Raw genomic sequence first — 19,334 nt, 5'->3', positions numbered from 1 at the left:
TTCAACGTCTAACGAGTACCCTGCTCATTTTTAAAATACAAATGGTTATACAGTATTCTTGGAGTGCAAAGTCATGTTTTAAACGACACTATACCCCAGTAACACAACCAGCATGCAAAAATAAAAGAATGAAAGGATAATACATACACTGGGGATGGGAATGACCTGCACCTGGTCACACTGGGAAATGAAAACAGAGAAAAAGAATGAAATCAACAGGGGAAGAGGAAAACAAACTGGCAGAGAAAGCAAACAGTTGGCAATAGAACAGAGCACACCACCACCAAGACAGTCTACCCAAACTGGAAATTAATCTCAACTCGAACACACTGCCTTCTTATTTGTATTTAGAAAAGGACAGGGTCTCTGCAGGTCTAAGTGAAAGGGCTGCTCTTCAATCCAGTTTACTGTCCTTGCCCTTTTAACTGAAAGCCTCAGACAGATTTCTGCTCAACTTTGGATGAATATCCCTTAGTGACTCAATGCTCCTGTGTGTGTAGGTGTATAGCAGCTGCACACAATCCAAGACGTGGGGGAGCGAACTGCTGCATAAATGCTATATGACAGTAACACATATGCAAGATATTTTTTATGGTACGTTCTTCCACGTGAAGGGTCACCCTGTCAATACCATTACCTTATGGAGTTGAGAAAGAAGCCAACATCTTGCTGCGCATAGTGCTGGTATTACATGTACTGTATATTTCTGAAGGCAAGCAGGGACATTGGTGTTTTTTCTTTCCATATTTCACTTTCTATGGAGATGCGTCAGAGTCACTGACAATAATGCGATCGCAAAACCAGTTGTGTGAGTTTAGGACCAATTAAAAGCATTTTTCTAGGCTGTAGTCTATCAAAGCTCAGATCACACATTCTTTTAGTATTCAAGTATTTTAAGTATTGTATTTTTGTATCGGTCCCATGTGAAGCATGTACATCTGTCTAGCACGAAACATAACAGGAAGAAGAAAAAGTCACTGAAAGAAAGACAGTTGAGAATTAATGTTAAACTTCCATAATGTCTGCTCTTTGATGGTTTATACATGTATAATGTATTTAAATTTAAATTTAAAAGCCTCTGAAAATAACTAGGCTTGATTACATTTTTAAATCAAGTTAAAATGTTTTTAATTACTTAGTGTAGCAGTCCAGTAATATTGGATCAAAAACTCAAACCAAAACTATTAGAAAAATAAAATTTTTGAATGTTTTTGGTATTATTTTAACAAAAAAGGCCACACTAAGTGACTTTGATGCACTCCAATAATCTTTGCTGCTGAGTAAATGTGAATGTGCTGTAAACTATATTTTTTGTGCTAAGTATAAAAATGTATAAATTCATACTCTGACACCAGCAGAAACTACTTCCCTACTTTCCTCTACTTTCCTTGGTATAAGAGAAGAAAAGCACATTCAAGTGTTTGCTTGCAAATATTCTGAAATCTGGGCATAGTGAGGGAATCACTACAGGTTCACCAGACTTTACACTGCATGATTTTGTCATTTCTTCAGCGAATGCATGTTTATTTTATACTTCTTCAGTACCACAACACTTGACAATGTTATGACTGATCTAAATAAGGACTACACGATTCTTGGTTCGGAGAACTAAAGATGAAATTGCAGATTTTTTTTACAAAAACAGTTCAGTTTCCTTTATAATGCACACAGCATCAGCGAGAGAGGCGAAAACAAGAAAGAATAAATGTTGCATTCTGTTAAGGAGGCCATTCCAACATCTTGCTCATTTAGGTTTCAAAGCTAACGGATATAAGATCTCACCCAGACATCTTGAAGAAAGTCATGTCTTAGATAATATGACTAGGTGGCTTGTACCAGACTCCCACAAAACTTTGTGAGAAGACCTGCCTCCTGGTCTACTTTATGTAGTTATTTTAAGTAGTAAATTTAATGCAGTTCCCCATTACAGAAGATATTTAGGCCTTCTTTGTAGAATAAAAAACATATACTGTATATGTGCTTAATTAGTTTAACAGATGAGATGATAGAAAAAGTATTAAAAAGAATTACCATGCTGTACAATCTGTACCATTCCTTTTTTAGAGTGTATTGTTCTCACTCCAACATTTGTTGAACTAATTGATATAATTTATAAGCTATTTATAAAACAAATGGGTAAATACCATACTGGATGGAACATGTTACAGATATTACTTGCTGTTCAAGCTTTAACCAGCATAAAACATAAGGAAACTCTTTTAAAGTATATCAAACTGTTCTGACTGTGCCAGGAATTAAGGGCATTAGCTGATATAAAGACTAAAATATTTTTTTAAAACTTTACCTGCAGAGTATAAGAACTATAACTTTTTGCACCTGATGTATGATGTATGATGTTTCATTAAGTTTAAGATGTTTTCCATGGATTATTTGCTTTTCCTTTATAATTAACATCTAAATAAAAAAATCTTCTAATTAATTTCATGTTCTAATTTATTTGAAGAAACCATCGTCTTTACATTGTGGGACACAAAAACATTTCTTTTCACTATGAATTGGACACATTTTCTGAAACATTTTTCAATTTATTATTAAGGCGCTAATGTGAAAGGGTCAGTTCTAGAAAAGTACTACTACTTCAACATTCACAGTACTGTGGCAGATCTACAGTAAAATAAATTTTAACTGGGGCCTTCTGTGTTACCCTAAGCAGCAACGCATAGTTAGCTGAGTTATGTTGAGGTTAGCGTGTGATTAGTCGACCAGGACCCCCTAGGCTGTCAGCAACAGATCGATGCAGTCAAATTTCTTTCTAGATTCAAATGCAATAAAACTAAGTCTTTTATTCCCACAGCTATTATCCTGCTCAATTTTAATAACTGACTGTATATTTTACTTTATTTATTTTCTGTCTCATTATACATGTATAACTCTTATTTGTTAATGGGTTCATATTGTATCACATTGTGTTGTGTTTCTTCCTACCTGCAAAGAAAATTTCCCATTTGGGACATTAAAGTAATGAGGGTGTGCCTCTCTTCATCTGGCACTGAACCTCCTGTAGATAAATGTGCAGCCTGCAATGTGTGACAGACTCGAAGGCTGGAAAGAGGGCGGGTCAGAGGCGTCTGTCACCACTTCTTCATTCTCCCGTGTGCAGTCTTGAGGTTCGAAGCCGTAGCATTATAGTTGAAGACCTATTCCATGTATACTATTAATATTTGTGCTTCAAAGTTGAGCAAGGTCTGGTCTAGAAATTTACAGACCTAGAGTACGCTATATTGTGCTCATGACTGACCCTTCAAATGAAAAATTTTGCATTCTGTTATAAAGTAAGTTTAATATGAATAAAACCATTGTATCCCAACAACATTTGGAATGAATTAATATTAATTTACCATGTAAATGCAGATAAAAACAAGTTACAGCTACTAAAAGTTTCACAACTACAGAATAAGCATTAAAAAGATCACTGAGACCAAACATAATATAATATGAATACGAATAATAATACAAATTGTAGTATAATAATACTATGCTATTAGATGACTCAAGGGCCATGTTAATGTTAAATGTTAATGCTGTAGAACTACTTTCATAACGAGTATTTTGACAAAATTCAATACAGCAGAAGCACGTCAGTAATTTTAAATTCAAAAATGTCAACTGAAGACCGTACTGGGCACTGAAAAGCAGTCTACCATAGTAAAACACATTATACTATTAAAGATGTTCAAAATGTGTAGCAGCTATGCAGCAGCTGTGTAGCAGCTTTCTCACATTTTACTGCAACTAATAAGCATTGAAAGCTGGAATACAAAGCTGAATATATATATATAACCTATGTTTAATTTTATGTCTGAATCACCATCTGTGAACGACTGATGCTACTCTGTGGCAGTGTTATTTGTTCTAGCAGAGCCTGTACTGTGTGGCGCATGGCTCAGGAACATTTTTTTGAAGTCACCCTTTAAAGAGAGATTAAATGAACAATGTGGAGAGATCTCATGCCAGGGTATCCGTCGATTCAAACAACCAATGCGTTAAGCTCATTAAGATGAAGTGCGATTACACCAAGAAATAAGTTTCAGAAGGTGCTTATCTCTTTCTACGTACCCGAACTTCAAAACATTTTGTTTTGAAGAGTCTCCTCGAAAATAAAGTGATGTTAAAGTGCTAAATTACTATACTGAGTTTCTAGAAACAACAGCTGTGTGCTGGTGATAACTTTTTACAGATTCAAAATAATAATCACATTTTCATCTGCATTATTGCACTGTCATAAAATACTTTGACATTCCTGTAGAGAAGTACTGCAGCATTTCACATTTTTTCATGCTTAGTTTCCTGTAAGAATACGTTCCACGAAATGTGAAGGTGGGGGGATCATTATTTTAAGGGGGAGCTGAGGAGATGCTTGGTATTATCTAAATTGCAAGACGAAAAGACCATCACATTTTTGAAAGAAGCTGTGCAATGTGTCAAATCAATTATTTGCTCCAGCAAATCCACTTTAGAAAATTTTGCTTTCAAAGTTTTAAAGTGTCCACACCGACAGACAACTGGCCACACAAAACAATTACTGCAATTCCAAGGGAACAAAATTCATTCACCATTCATGATTTTCTGATCATAAATGGTGATTCTAAAAGTTAGAAATGTCTACCCTGCTGCCTCTCATGATCGCTTTATCAGACACAGTCTGTGGCCAGACAAGGCTGCTTTATCTTAAATCTGTGGAACTCACCTTCGGAAGGGACCCATTCTCCTCCACAGGTGGAGGGAGGGCGCTTGTGTTGTTGTTGCTGGATGGTGGTTCCACATTATAGTTGCGAAAGCAGCAGAAGAAAGTGCTGAAGATGCTTCGACTCCTCTGTTTCTTTAGATGGCTGTTTGACTGGGAAACTGAAAAAAAAAACGAAAAGAAGCACATTAGAAATATTAGCAAAGTAACTGAACAATAGTTGCTTAGTAGATGGGTGCTTAGGCACATGTAATAATCGAGTATTTCAAGTAGGGTTTCACTAAGAAAGAAGTCAACAGCGTACCTCAGGGAAGGACTAAATTCTTATTTTTATATTAATAACATAGAAGAGGCAGAAACATTTAAGGTGCTTGAAGCACTGGAGATTGATGTATCTTCAGGCCCAATAGTATCCTACCAATTTTACAATCCTATAATCCATTTATGGTATTTCCTTTTAAGGAAAGAGCTCCCTATCCATGTTGAAGCCAATAACTTAAATTCTGTCAATAAAGGCCTGGGTGAGATCCTGGGTGATATCATTTAGGCATTAATAAAGAATGGGCTCATTGAGTTGAATGGCTTCATTTCTTAGTTTTATTTTATTTCTTATAACAAGACATACATATTATACACAGGCTACAGTATCACAATGAGAAATCAGCACTATCATCATTTCTCACATCTTTCTGGACCCATTCTAAATATATAAATAGCTGCTTAGATATCCTGAGTTCTGGTTTTTGGAACATTTATGATGTAGCAAAATGTAACCTTTCATTTTTTTTTACCATCATTGACCATTAGGGAATATTAGTGGGTGGCCCAGTGATGCAGTGGCTAGAATTGCTTTCCTCCAGTGTTGGGGTCACTGGGTTCAATTGTGGACCTGAGGTGATGTCTGTGTGGAGTTTTCGTATGTTCTACCCAGTATTTGCGTGGGTTCCCTCCAGATACTCCAGTTCCTACCCACAGTCTAAAACCATACTGGTAGGTTAATTGGCTTCTGGGAAAACTGGCCCTGGAGTCAGTGTGTGCGTGTCTGTTTTTGGTTAGAAAATGGATGGATGGATCATTACTCTGTCTGTCATTCCGAGTTTCTTTCTGATTTGGGTAGAACTAACATAGAATGTTATCTAGGTAAATACAGTATTTAATAATGTATTAACAAAAAACAAGATTATTTTAAAGTCCTTTACAGTTAGTACTGTAAAGTACTTTAAGTGCTTTATATTACTGTAGACAAATTTAAGAGATTGATTTTTGGAGCATAAACAAAAAAATAGCTGAGTGGGCTACCATCTCTGGAAATGTTGTACAGTACTATTCTAGTAGACCTACTTACATCCCCACTTACCCTACTCATCCCCATGAAGACAGTCATTGACTGTTCTGAACCTACTCACTATAATCATGCAGACAGCACATTGAAATTAAGAAGGAACATATGAAGGAGTCATTTATGCCATTAGCATTCTTAAAATACCAGGGAAAGTATGAACTACTAGCAGAAGGGCTAGATAGGTCAAATACCCTTCTCTAGCTTGTACTCTTTCTTATGTTCTAATGAAATCCTGAGCCACTTTAAAAGCTTATACTTAATATGAAACACACAACACTTGCTGAAATGGCAAAAAAATGCCACTGTAAAAAAATAAATAAAAAGCAGAACTGTTTTTTGAAATGAGGATTGCAAAACAGCTTGAACCATATCTGCAAAAATGTCATCAGTTACAAATCCATGCGCCTTTACCATTTGAAAATAAGAGATTACACCTTTAGAAGGCACAATTTGAGGAGCGGAAAATGCAGCTCCAGAATATGCAAGGATTTCAGGATATTGAACTTGCAAAGAATCTCTTTCCTGCCCTTGTGCTTCCCTCTGGGCTTTTAAAACAGGTACAACCACTGTTGCCTCTGCCACTCCTCTGCTCACACTGTGCCCAACACAATAACAGGCACTAAAGCCCTTCACACGTTTCTAACTAAATGGGTTTTTGGCTCCATTCGGAGAAACCTGAAACCCCATTTTCTGAACTTCGGCACCGAATCTGGGCACAACTCAACAGTCTTCTATGCACATGTAACAAGTGATCGTTCAGGGGGTACTACCTTAAGTGATATTCCAGCACAGTACAAGATATAAAAAAGTTCATAACGAGACACTTAAAACTTGATTTTTGGGAGTCAGCCACTGAAATCAAGCAAGATAAATAAGTAAAAAAAAATCTGTTCTGGTTTTAAGCAGCACTTTCACATTGCTGTGGAAAATTCTGCGAAGCTAAACTGTTATCCACTTTAAATGCTTTTGTCAAACACCCACACAAGGACGTTCAGACGCCCAGACGTTTCCCTTTCACAAATGTGAAACATATTATAGCCAATCCTTCAAAGGCTGCAAGAGAAGAGAGAAACTAATATTAAAATTCTTATCATTAAGCTTAATAAAATTGTACTAAAATACTATACTGTACTGAATTAAACAGCATTCTATATATTAACCAGTAAGCTGGTTATCTAGTAAATACCACTAATGCATAAAACTTGGGGTTGAAGTGCCAGGAACAGTGCACCTATCAGAGATTATTTCTTAATCGATGTGACAGTAAGGATCTTTCTACAAGGGGAAAAAATGTTGTGCTGCAGCAGCTCAGGGACCTTCCTGAAGGAGACAACAATTTTTCTCCTTTCATTAAAAACAGTATGTGTGATTCAGAATTACGCAACAAGCGCCTTTCTCTGTCCTAAATTAGAGGCGATATTTGCATATTTGAAATTTCCAGCAAAATGTGAAAAAAGGCACAAGTTGAAACTGTTAAAAGTAATAAAAACCAAGACATGATGGGCCTAATTCACACAAAATAATTACCTAGTTGTTTCTGAGTGTGTGTGTGGAATTGGGAAACTATTTCAAGGCAAAATTAAAATACAGAAGTTACACTTCTTGCATACATCATCAGAAGTATTTCCAAGACTCAATTTGGTAAAATATATCTTCTAGGCTGTTTGCAGTAGATAAATAGTGGAACCCTACATCACTTATTTGCATACAAAAGAGAAGAGACCACTGTGATGACATACAGCTGGATGGTGTGTTCCCTCTCTCTGGTGGGAGCTTTCTCCTTCAGAGTTAAGTAGATGTATTGGGCTGCACAGAGCAGCAGTAAGTAAGATCAGTCTCAAAAGCCTGAAGGAAGAGATTCTTATTTCAATAAACTATTTTCCTTAGATCTGCAACAACAAAGGAAAGACAAAATGCAGCTGTCTGGCAGTCTGGAATGTATGTTCCGTACATTCTAATACAGATAGACATATGTGGATATTAGCACCTTGGGTGTTGAACACTGCGAGAAAATGGGACAATTTAAATCTTTTGTACGGTTACCTATTTGACTCTGGCAGGCCTTTGCAACAGAAACTACCAGATGATGCTCTGTATGTGAGATTTAAAAATCATGTCAAAGATTTTTCCTAAAACTTATTAAATTGTATATCTGAATAGAAAAAGGGCCATAGCATATTTGGCTGAAGGTGAAAATATTCCAGTTTAAAGGGGAGTCTGGATTTTAACATGACCTTAATATGGTCATTTACAGTAAGAAAAGTCTGACAAATGTACACACGCTTGAAGAAAAGCATCCAAGAGTAAACACTAAATATCGCAAAACAAGAGGAAAGCTAATATGTTCAGTAAATGTAGGGATATTGAAAGGCTTGAAATGAAACAACTTCTTTTCATGGTGAAAATGAAACTAATTAGGACATGGCTGTTAACTCAAGAGTAGGCCATTAGCATTTATGATGCAGAATTACAGTGCATTCCTAATTTCAATTAAAACATGTTAATAACTGACTGCCAGTTAAAGGGAAAAAAATCTAAATTAAACCAAACAAAAACAAAACAGCTGCAGCATCTCACATTCCTCTCAGTACTGGCAAAACTGCAAACCAGAATTAGCTAAATCATAGTTGCTGGTGTATCATTTGCCCACAGATAATTTATGGAAATTGCTGGTCTAATTATAATTCAGACATTCCAGATTTTTTTTGTCTGGGACCTCAACAGAAGGCTAGGCCTCCGCGCTACTGTTGAAGCCACCCAAAAGCTGGGGCTTTATCGAAAGACAGAGCTAAATGTTGAGAAAAACTTGCTGTTTAATGTCCTTTCCCTTCCCCCCAATCCCCTACACCTCTCCAGTCCCACAACAAACCACCTTAAGTGTTTAAGAACTTCCAGCAGCTCAGTGCTCCACCATTTTGAGGTCAGCCTGCCTTTCCCTGCACTCCTTGATGAGATGCCCAATTCCGCAGCCTGGAAGAGGGGGAGGGCACAGGAAACTCTTCACAGCCTATACAGGCACCACATTCCTACCCCACCCCTGCAGCAGCGGCGCCTCAAACAAGCAGGCCTTTCTTCCCCGGAACACAAACGCTACTCTCAGGACTTCAACACAGCCAGACACGGGCCCTCCTGCACAGCCAAACTTCCTCTTCTTAAGCAACGCCAACGAAGCCTTATTCCACACTCCGTGACGTGAAACTTCTATATAGCAAAGGACACTCCTGTCCGACTTCACAAAATATATCACTCTAAGCTACAGTATAGGGCTTCATTTCTGACATTTAAAGCAGTTTGATATAATCAAGAAATACTATCATTTTGTGGTAACTGTTGTCACTGGGTTTTTGCTGAAAAGCTCAGTTTTCACTAGTTCTTTGAAACTTTTGCACAATGTAAAGCTTGAAAACTCACAGAGCAAGATTATACTGCCGTTGAGCAGTTACACCTACATAATATTCTTCACATGCTGTTTATTTCTGATTTCTGTTTTTAATGCCTGAAGGAAACAATCTGATGAGGAGACCACCGAATACAGGTGGAGCTTTTGTATTTTTCCATAAATTACATTGCAACATACAGTAAATGTTGAATTACAGTTACAGCCAAGGCACACCATTAAATAACAGAATCATATTGAGCTCGAGTTCTATTTGCTGTGACTCTTGCCAGGACAAGTGAACAGAAAATGGATAAACAAAACAGCTTCTATTTTGCAGAACTTGTTAAAACATGGATGCTGTCCTATATGTTCAAGTACTATATATCACTAACAGAGACTTGTCACACTAGTCATTCAAAATGATTTAACTGCCTCAACAGAGACTCAGGTGTGTACACTGTTGGAGATAAGGGAACAAAAAAAAGCATAGCTCTGGATCAAAACTGCCAAGAGGGCTTCCTTAGGAAAAAGAAAATGCATGACATTTTTACATAAAAAGATAAAAACCATCTGACCCTGCAGAGTGGAAAAATACCAAATGCCAAGAAAAAAAACACTTCAGCAAATTATTTCATTCCTCCCCCGTCACACACACTGTCAATAAATTGTTACGGTTTACACTTGAAGCAAAAACAATAGAAATATGCTCAACTTAAAAGGAATGGCAAGCAGCAGTTTGCAAAGGTCAATGTCTGTGCTGGCTGACCAACAGACCAACAGTTTAATAATTCAGATGGATCCATTACCGGAATTAAATGGCATTGTGAATACTTTTACTGTGTAAATACAGAACAAGAAACCACAAAGAGTCAAGAATCTTATTTCTTTTCTTCGAAAAAATAATATTTTTAATGCTTCAGCAAAACAGCAAGATCAAAAGGATGACCACAACTAATGCAACACTATACATATCAGACAATGGACAAGAGTTCAAGCCTAGGACACATAAATGTCCTAGGATATTACAGTGAACTATAAAGCACTTAAACAATCATGAATAAAAAAAAAGCCTTGGGACAACTGGGTAGAATGAAAAAAGAAAATTATATCTAAGTCTCCCACCTTTGTGAAGAGTACGAAGATTGTAGACTTGCTTACACCTTTTAGGTGACTGTCCTGCGAACGAGAAATACTACACCATTTCTGTGTCCATATTTAAGCTGACACTGGATATAAAATAATCAGTAGGCTATTTAAGCAAGTGCAATTTGCTTGCAAGTGCTATGAATCACATCCAACCTGGACTGAGCCATGTCTCAAGCTGTAAGTTCAGAAGTTATGAATTATCCACAACAAACACTGTTTACTTTAACTCCCTTCTCAAAATCTAAAAAAAAGCACACTTGAGGTTTGATTGTGTAACACTAAAGTAAAAGCCTAAAACTCATTATCACCCAAAGAAAAGATTTTTCACATTGACTTACTCAAAGCAGACTGTAATTATGATGAATCCTGCAACTCAATTCTTCACCTTTCCCATGGTTTAATCGTTTTGGAACTCAACACTCTCTAGAAACAATGACAAAGTATCTGCCTAACAGAGTGCTTTCCTCATCATTTCAATAATGATTATTTCTAAATGAAATGCCATATCCAATGGCTAGAGTATATCCCTCACAAAGTACTGTTAAACACTGCTCTGAGCTGCTGCTAATGACACCCAGGACAGATCATTTCCTGCATAAATCTACTTTTACCCCTATCACTACATTTCTTTCTAAATATAGGTTGGATATCTATCTAAAGAAGTTTACACTTGCAGTAAATCTAACTATCATGGCTCAGATCAGAAACAGGAATTGTGAGAGTAGTCTTACAAAGAGGACTGGAACTGAATTCCAGATATCAAGATCAGCATTTTCTGGGTGAATACTCATGTTTGTAAAAGCTCCTACTATACTTTTATAACACCATAAGTCACATTACAGCCTACACACACAAAAAATGTCACAGTGTTGATTTAGAACTGTCTTCAGAAACCTAGGTTTTATTTTAATTAACAACTAAGAAGTAAAGCAAGTTAAAGAAGTGACCATAAGATGCAGTAGATTGAGTTGGCCCTTAACCTACTCATCAGCCTCAAGACCTTCAAGGGCTTCTTAAACCTGCCAAGTTCTGAGTAGACTAAGGGCCACCAAGGGCTTAACTGTGAGGTGTCATATAGTATCTGGTGAACAAGGGAATCAACTAAAAAGTATTAACAAATACTTGAGTTTTTTTTAAGAACAGTGTCACTTTGGTCAGTGAGGCTGATTCACAATAATGAACAGCTTCAGGCAGTTGTTAGTGGAAAATACACAAAATACATTAAAAGAAGATGAAGAAAGGCTTTAAGGAACCAGACTTCCACACTTCTGTCCTATTTTTAAAGAATCATAAATAATTTAAAACTTCAATGTTGGTTACAACAAGCCTGTTTCTCTGCAGGGTGACTAACTTGCATAGAGAATTCTCAGCACAGGACAGAATGACAATAACTCCCATTCGTAGTCAACAAAACAGTGAAATGACACACAGAATTCACCGCGTTGTCTTTAGAAATTAAGACTAACAAGTCCTATATTTATTCTAAACCTTAACTTCAGTAACAGAAATAAAGGGACAAATACCACCAGGCAAATAAAATAATATATAGCACCACAGGAGATTGTAAAACGCTGGAGGAAATATTATACTTTGGAAAATCCTGTTCAGCTGGCTCTGACAATGCAGTAAGTTATATGCAAAAAAGCTCCTACAAGCTGCTTTTTAAGACAATGTCATTATTGCAGAACTGATTCCCGACATGAGCTATAAATTTTAATAAGAAGCTAGAGCTACTGTAAATGAAAAGCACTAGGCTAATAGGCCCAGCTGCTCTCCTACTGTTGAGGACAGCAAGTGCAAAAAGGACAGTCCTCCAGTCCTCTGATCTGGTATCTCCAGGATACTCAATTTATACAAGTTTAAGTCACAAATTCTTCATTCCCCTTGACAAGTTATTTGCAAATTAGTTTTCAATATGCTCACCGCTCACTTATACTAAATGATAGATGGACTGGTATAGCAAACTGGAGGTACATTTGTAAAGCAACTGGCTTTTGGCAAGATTGCAGCACATAGTATATTACTTAAAAGACAGATTTGTATTGAATAAGCATAATTTGACCTTAATTTATCATTGGGATTCAAAGCTGATGCTCTGACACCTACACACACTAAAATGATATGTATGAGAGAGTGTATTCACCACTATACAACAAATAGGTGAACGAAGCTATCCTCTTTATTTTTATTTTTACAAAAAGTGGTCGTTGTAGGCTCCATTGACCCTGACTTAGGAGAAACTGTTAGAAGCTTTATAATTTCTTATTGCATCCACAATGTGTGTAGTGTCTTAATGCTAAAACCTACATATAAGCAACATCCTCTCTCACTGCTGGAAAGATGATGCTCTCGCAGTGTCCTGCTGGAAAATCAACACTTGCAGATCTGTGTGCTGGAGTAGAAAGGCTATTGGCTCAAAGACTTTGCTGTGCAGTATAGCTGTCCTCAATCTGCACCAAAGGCAATCTTGTGTTAAAGGAAATTGCTCCCCACATCATCACACTCTACCAGCTGGATTGAACAACACGACAGTCAGCACAACTCCTGCCACAATGTCTCACTATCCACTATCCACTTCACTATCCACGATCTTCTGTCAGGTCTGTCGAGGGCTTTGACCCACAGAGACCAACTGTCTCTGCGCTGTCTCCCCCAGAAGCCTCTGTGCATACACAGTATTCCACTTTCACACAGGCAGACCAGTCATTCTGCAAGGGTTACTTCTTCCTGTACATGTTTGTACTGTAGCCATTACAGTTTGAAAACTATAACACACATAGATCAAATGGTCTTGGGTTGAGATCACATACAGGATCCCTATTTTCACTACTCATAATAAATATGAAAAAATTATAATACATAATTTAAGTGCTTAGTTGGCTATTGATGTCAAACACACGCCAGTCTTTTGAGTGTGCATCCAGTACACACACAGGTTTCTAAATTAATAATTTAGAGTATGACACACATACCAAAGATTCTTGAGAACTAAGACAAAAATTGAATTAATCATAAGAGTAATACCTGATTTTCCTAACTGACAGAAGCGTTTAATATTTCCAATATAAGCATGTATTGAGCAGACATTTGGTACTGTTTTTCTTCAGTACTAAAGCTGCTGTGTTTTTCTGGATGTGAAAGAAATGAAAACAATTTGCTATTATTACTGGGGGAATGTAGCTATGGTTTTTCGAAAGAATTCAATTTAAATATTCAGCAGATTCAAATATTTGTTGTATAACAGAATATTAATGCATGAACCACAATCATACGACAAAGGAGTACGACCTTTTGAGAAGATCCCAGCAAATGGCCAGTTAAACGGTCATACCGTGGTGCAATGTTAAAACCACTGTATAGCTACAGTATTTTGATATAGTAATACCTCTGCAAAATTCACATTATCCACCTGAAAAGCGGAAGTTTGAACATGAACAGATCACGTGTTCCTACAAATAGTTTTAATTCTTCACATATGCCTATATGTGTATATATTTGATCAAATGGAAAGCAATATAATTTAAAGAATAAGTCTCTACCGGTGACCAAACTACAATTTTGTTTTGAAAACTATATATAATTCATATGAAATTTGGGCAAAGGGGTTGGGCAGCCAGTTGACCTTGGACCCCTAGAGGTTTTTTTTCTCCTTACTAAGGAGTTTTTGGTTCCTCTCCTCGGTTGTCTTCTTTTTTTTGTTGTTCTGTACTCACAACATGTATGGTCACTTGCTTTGTTAAGCGCCTTGGGGAAACCTTGTTGTGAAAGGCGTTATATAAAACAAATTGAACTGAACACAAAAAACATAAGAGTGGCAGAAAAAAAATGTAAAACATCAAATCCACCTTCTGACCTGCAGCATCAATCTGCAATGTTGTGCAGTGGGGCTGTGAGAGTCTCCCGTAGGAGGAGCAGTGTGAGTCCTGCATTGCTCTCGGGGATTTTTCAGTGTTTGATGCCGAAGTGCCTCTCAGGGTACATCCTGAGTGCTCATGGAGCTGACAAATGGATGTTGGTAATGAAGCAGGGGGTTTCTGGAATGCCACCGCCACTGTCTTCACCACTCGTCACACATCTTTAAATCCCTGCAACAGTCCTCTTTAAAAGGGTTTTCACTCACTAGAACGTTCAAGGAGCTGCCGGTACAAAGTTGACAAAATACAAATTTAAGATTCTAAAACCTTTTCTATACAGTTCTGAGATATTGGGAAACTATTTTCTAGAGGTACAATACAGCCACTCGTCATATATTTTATAATGAGGCACAAATAAGGGCTGTGTTTACAAGTCTCTTTCTAGGATTGTTACATTCAACAAACACTCGTTTAGGAAAAAACATTAAAAGAGACTGAAAACTAACATGTGCACCAACCTGTGTTTGTACTGTAAGTAATACTATAAGATAACCTCCTGAACTGTAGAAACGGGTCATGATATGTCAGTGACACAAAACTACTGTGCATAACTACAAGATGAGTGCTCATGCCTGTGAAAGCACTCATCGTAGCTACTGGGATTTTTAATTCAATGGGGAAATCTCACTTTAAGCAGAAGTACATTTCAAATACTGTATGATTAAGCTGAAATCAAATTTCACTGGGGGGATTTTTCATTCAAGAAAAGGACTGAATTAGACACCTCCACAATTCATTAAAATGGACGAGACAGGCAATTCTATCTGTGGTGCAATTTCATTTTACAACCTATGGTATTATGAGTTGTATTAAATAGATATACAGATTTTGTACAATCTTAAATTTTAAATAGTGGTCCAAAAACAACAACATTTAAAAGTTTTGTTTTACTTTATGACAAAAATGTAATGTATAATAGGGAAATGATTAAATGTATGTATATTCTAAACAATCTATACAAAACAGAAAGGATTAACAATAAATGGAAGGTTAAAATGGTCTTTGGAACTTAATAAATTGATGAGTTGAAGTTCAAACTATTCATTTGTCTGAATAAAGAAGGACTCTCTGCTACTCTAAAAAGTATAGAAAGTAATGATTTTTCCCCACTATACAGCCTCATCTCAAACTTTGAACTTTGAATGGCACAAGCCCAAGAAAACAAGCTTTAGAAAACACATGGAAAAAATTGGGAAATAGTCTGTTTTGATTTCAGTTATCTGAATGTCACATATCACATCCTAGTAACAGACACAATCAAACATAATCTGGCCCTGGAAGATGATGTGTTAGTGATCATCATTATCTTTAAATATCTGCTGGGGAAGGGAAACATTTTAAGGGTGTTAAAGTTAGCACTTAACCTTAAGAGGGTTTCCCCAGTTCTAAAGAAAGTCTTCTTTAAATAAACTGCTCTCAATTTATTACGAAATATTTCACATTATTGACTATGAAGAGTAAATCTTTATTTAGCTTAAAGCTGGAACCATGACTGTCAATTGGGCTAACATAAATGTATGTTTAAAACAATACCATATTTCATCCTGTCTTGTAATGGCTATTTGTTACTTATAAAAGGTCACAGGGAAAACACTGTTTTGGGTAAACAGATTTTTTTTCCAGTCCTTGAATCACAACCCTTGATGTTTGTTATATCAAAGAAGGATAAGAAAATAAATACTATGAAGGATTAGATTATTCATATATAAATGGTGCATCTTCATCAGTAGATCTGTAAAATATCTTGTGGTTTTCTTTGGTCGGAGTTTAATGTAATCCATTGTTATGCTTATAGTGTTCTTCTGGGTACACCTAAATTACCTATATTATCTCTTTTAGGACAAATGGATATTTTACTAGAAAGTTAGATACACTTCTGAGGAAGACAGTTTTTGTCATCAAATGTCAAGTCCGGCATCTAAAATATAAAATATAAAATACACAACATAGAAGTAATCTGCCTTTACTATTACAGCCATATAGATTCCAGCTGCATACACGTGAAATTTCTAAATTAAAATGGCTTCTGAAACGAATGCCTTTGTCAATTCAAAGTTTTTTTCCCCCAAGAGATGAACTGTCTGGTGTACAGCACAGTTTCTTAGTTAAATTCAGAACAAAGCAGTTACAGTTTATAATTTGACATCATCTACAAGGTGCCCAACATGGGCTGGTGCACACCACCCCGTATTCAATACTTGCGCTACTTAAAACGCCAAACCTGTGGAGGCACTTTTCAGAATGTTTTCACCTAAAGCAACTCGAATTTCATAAATATAGACTGTCACAGGTTTTACTTATTTTAAAAATCCAGCAGTAAAATGAGATGTAAAGCTAAAGGATCAGGCTTACTGTACTCCATTTACATTGCAACTCTCGTATGTCTTCTCATTCCAAACCCTTCCATTCAAACCATCATTAGCATTTTATGTATTTGTAGTAACTGTGCAAAACAGCCTACTTAAGAATACTATGAAATAAACAGGTTTCTTACATGAGTAGTATTCCTGCTTTTCAAAAGTGATTTCCTTTTCCTATAGAAATGTTCCTGAAAATAATAGCTGCCTAGTGCAGATTTGAAGTTCTGTAATGTACAGTATTCAAGTACAGTCCAAATTGTGTGGTCTCTAACCAGATTTATTAGGGTTTTGTTCCTTTGGGCTTCGAACCTACAAATAATTTTGAAAAATCTTGATTTTATTGAATGTTAAAGGCTTTCACTATGGAGTCTAGTGTCCATTTCGAAGTTAATACAGATAGAATGGCTTAGATTAAACTGTGCCTGGTTTGCTGCACTCTTCTTTGCGCCTGACGGTTACTTTCAGGTGAGCAAACTTCCACTTTTAGGTAAAAGGAATAACCCCCTTCTGCCTTGTCAAGCTGTAACAGGTTTCAAGCTAGAGCTTCTAAATTTCTGTCCACAACCTTTGTAGTAGTAGTGTGAGTTTGGAAAGACTCTTGAGAAAAACACTCATGAAAAAGAACTAAGCAAAAGGAATTCAGAATCGTTCTCTGTCAGTAAACATTCCTTGAGAAAAAAAATGTTGTAGGAATCCTACCAATCCTTTGTCTTTAAGAAAAATAATGCTCTGGTGTGTAAGGTCCAGTGGTCCTCACAGTTCAATCCAAGTGTCTCCTCCTGCACTTAGTCATTGTCTGGCCTCCCACAGTGACTCTGAGTGCACACAACAGGCCAGGGGCGATGAAAGGGCTGCACTGCTACATTCGCAACAACACGCATCAGACAGAGGGAGGGGAAACGAAGGATCGTTTCAGGAGACACGCCAGCTGGCATCTTTTCAAAACACAATACGGACAGGCAGCAGCAGAGAGGAAAAGGCAATAGTCCACCCACGCCGTTTTCTCAAAAACCTTCTGCTGGACAGATTTCTCTTGGTGTGCAACTTCAGACCTCACTGTGGCTTATTCTCAAGGTTAGCTGCATACTGTAAGATGTCTGGTTGACGCCTCGTAAACATTTAGTTTTAAATGCAGATTGAATAAAGTCTTGCAACAAAATTGAATATTACTTGGTATTATCAGGATCTCAATTTTTTTTAAAAGCCTCTTTTGCTAAAGTGATAAGGGATACCTTGCAGGGCAAATTTGTAGTACTTTCAAATATGGAAGTATACAGTATCTGTCCTATTTCAATACATCAATACCTCACCAAGAGGTTTAGCGATTTCAGTTACATAATCGAGAAACTGAAACCTGAGCTAAAACCGTCAAATGAAAGCATGTTTTTCTCTGTAAACATTTTACAGTACACAGAACAATGGTCCCAGCAAGCACATTGACTAACTGGACTTCACACTGATGATACTTCTTCTCTGCTGCTTTTAGAAGACAGGTTATAGAAATATTATAGTTATGTGTAGTGACATTTTGACAAGTAGTGTAAAAAAAACCTGTAAAGATTTGTTACATAATTGCAATAATGAATACTCAGGAGTGAATGCTGTTTTATAAACTGAATGTAGAGCCAAAAACAGAAAATATATATTTACTGGTTCAACTGAATAACAAACCCAATTGTGCATCTTTAAAGCAGTATTCCATTTCGGCTCTGGGACTGCCTGACAGTTGTCTTTCATAATGCAACAGGTTTGTGGCATTTTTTAAATGAAGGACACAGATCATGTGTAGGTTCTTATGAATGTGATTTTTTTTACAATGTGTTATACCCTGGTATCTTTTTACAGTTATAAAAATATACAGTTCATTCCTACACACTATTAAACATCAGCTGCAAAAGCTAAACTTTCCTGTCCTACTGATGTGTCATTTGTAGGCTGCTGTTGAGAACTGTCCAGACCAAGGGTCAATGGTAGCAGTATTAGTAGTAGAATGCATTCCCCAATACTGTGTGAAGCAGTGTCTGCACGATCAGTTCTTCAATTCATTCACTTATGCTGAAAGATAAGAATGTTAATGTTATAGCTCTTAATGTAATTCATTTTAATCATACTAACTTTAAACATCAGCTAGATAAACCTAATCAAATTGTTAAGGTAGAGGTCTCAAATTCAATTCCTAGATGGTATAGGTATATATATATATGTTTTCTAGGTTTTGTTCCGGCCTGAGTAGTCAATTAAACCATTCACCCAGTTATTTTCTTGTACATATACAGGATTTCACTTGAAGTTTTTCACTCTAAAGATATCTTACTCTAGTTAAAAGTATTACAATTACATAGTTAATTAAATATTTAGATCAATTATGTAACAGCGTTCAGGTAGAACAAAATTAGAAGACACCTGACTTTCCAAGAAATGAGTTCGAGAACCCTGTGTGAGGCAGTTTTTTTCTTGTTCAACTTGCATACATTTCTTCATGCACCAT

The 19,334-nt window shown here is 36.6% G+C and overlaps 1 protein-coding gene across 2 annotated transcripts in view; it reads right to left on the bottom strand.

Annotated features, from left to right (window-relative positions):
* Positions 1 to 19,334, bottom strand: part of ctdspla (CTD (carboxy-terminal domain, RNA polymerase II, polypeptide A) small phosphatase-like a) — a 73,201-nt gene that overhangs the window by 16,300 nt on the left and 37,567 nt on the right. Inside the window, exons 2-3 of one of the 2 annotated variants that reach the window (XM_006634193.3) lie at positions 4,709 to 4,866; positions 148 to 180 (exon numbers count right to left, since the gene is read on the bottom strand). In XM_006634193.3, coding sequence (XP_006634256.1) covers positions 148 to 180; positions 4,709 to 4,866 — 191 coding nt within the window. The remainder of the gene's footprint in view (positions 1 to 147; positions 181 to 4,708; positions 4,867 to 19,334) is intronic. The other variant, XM_006634194.3, reaches the window with a different exon arrangement.

The sequence above is a fragment of the Lepisosteus oculatus genome, chromosome 6 (assembly GCF_040954835.1).
Source record: "Lepisosteus oculatus isolate fLepOcu1 chromosome 6, fLepOcu1.hap2, whole genome shotgun sequence".
Classification (NCBI taxonomy): Eukaryota; Metazoa; Chordata; class Actinopteri; order Semionotiformes; family Lepisosteidae; genus Lepisosteus; species Lepisosteus oculatus.
The sequence above is the reverse complement of the archived record's forward strand: the minus strand, read 5'-3'. Positions and strand labels throughout refer to the sequence as shown.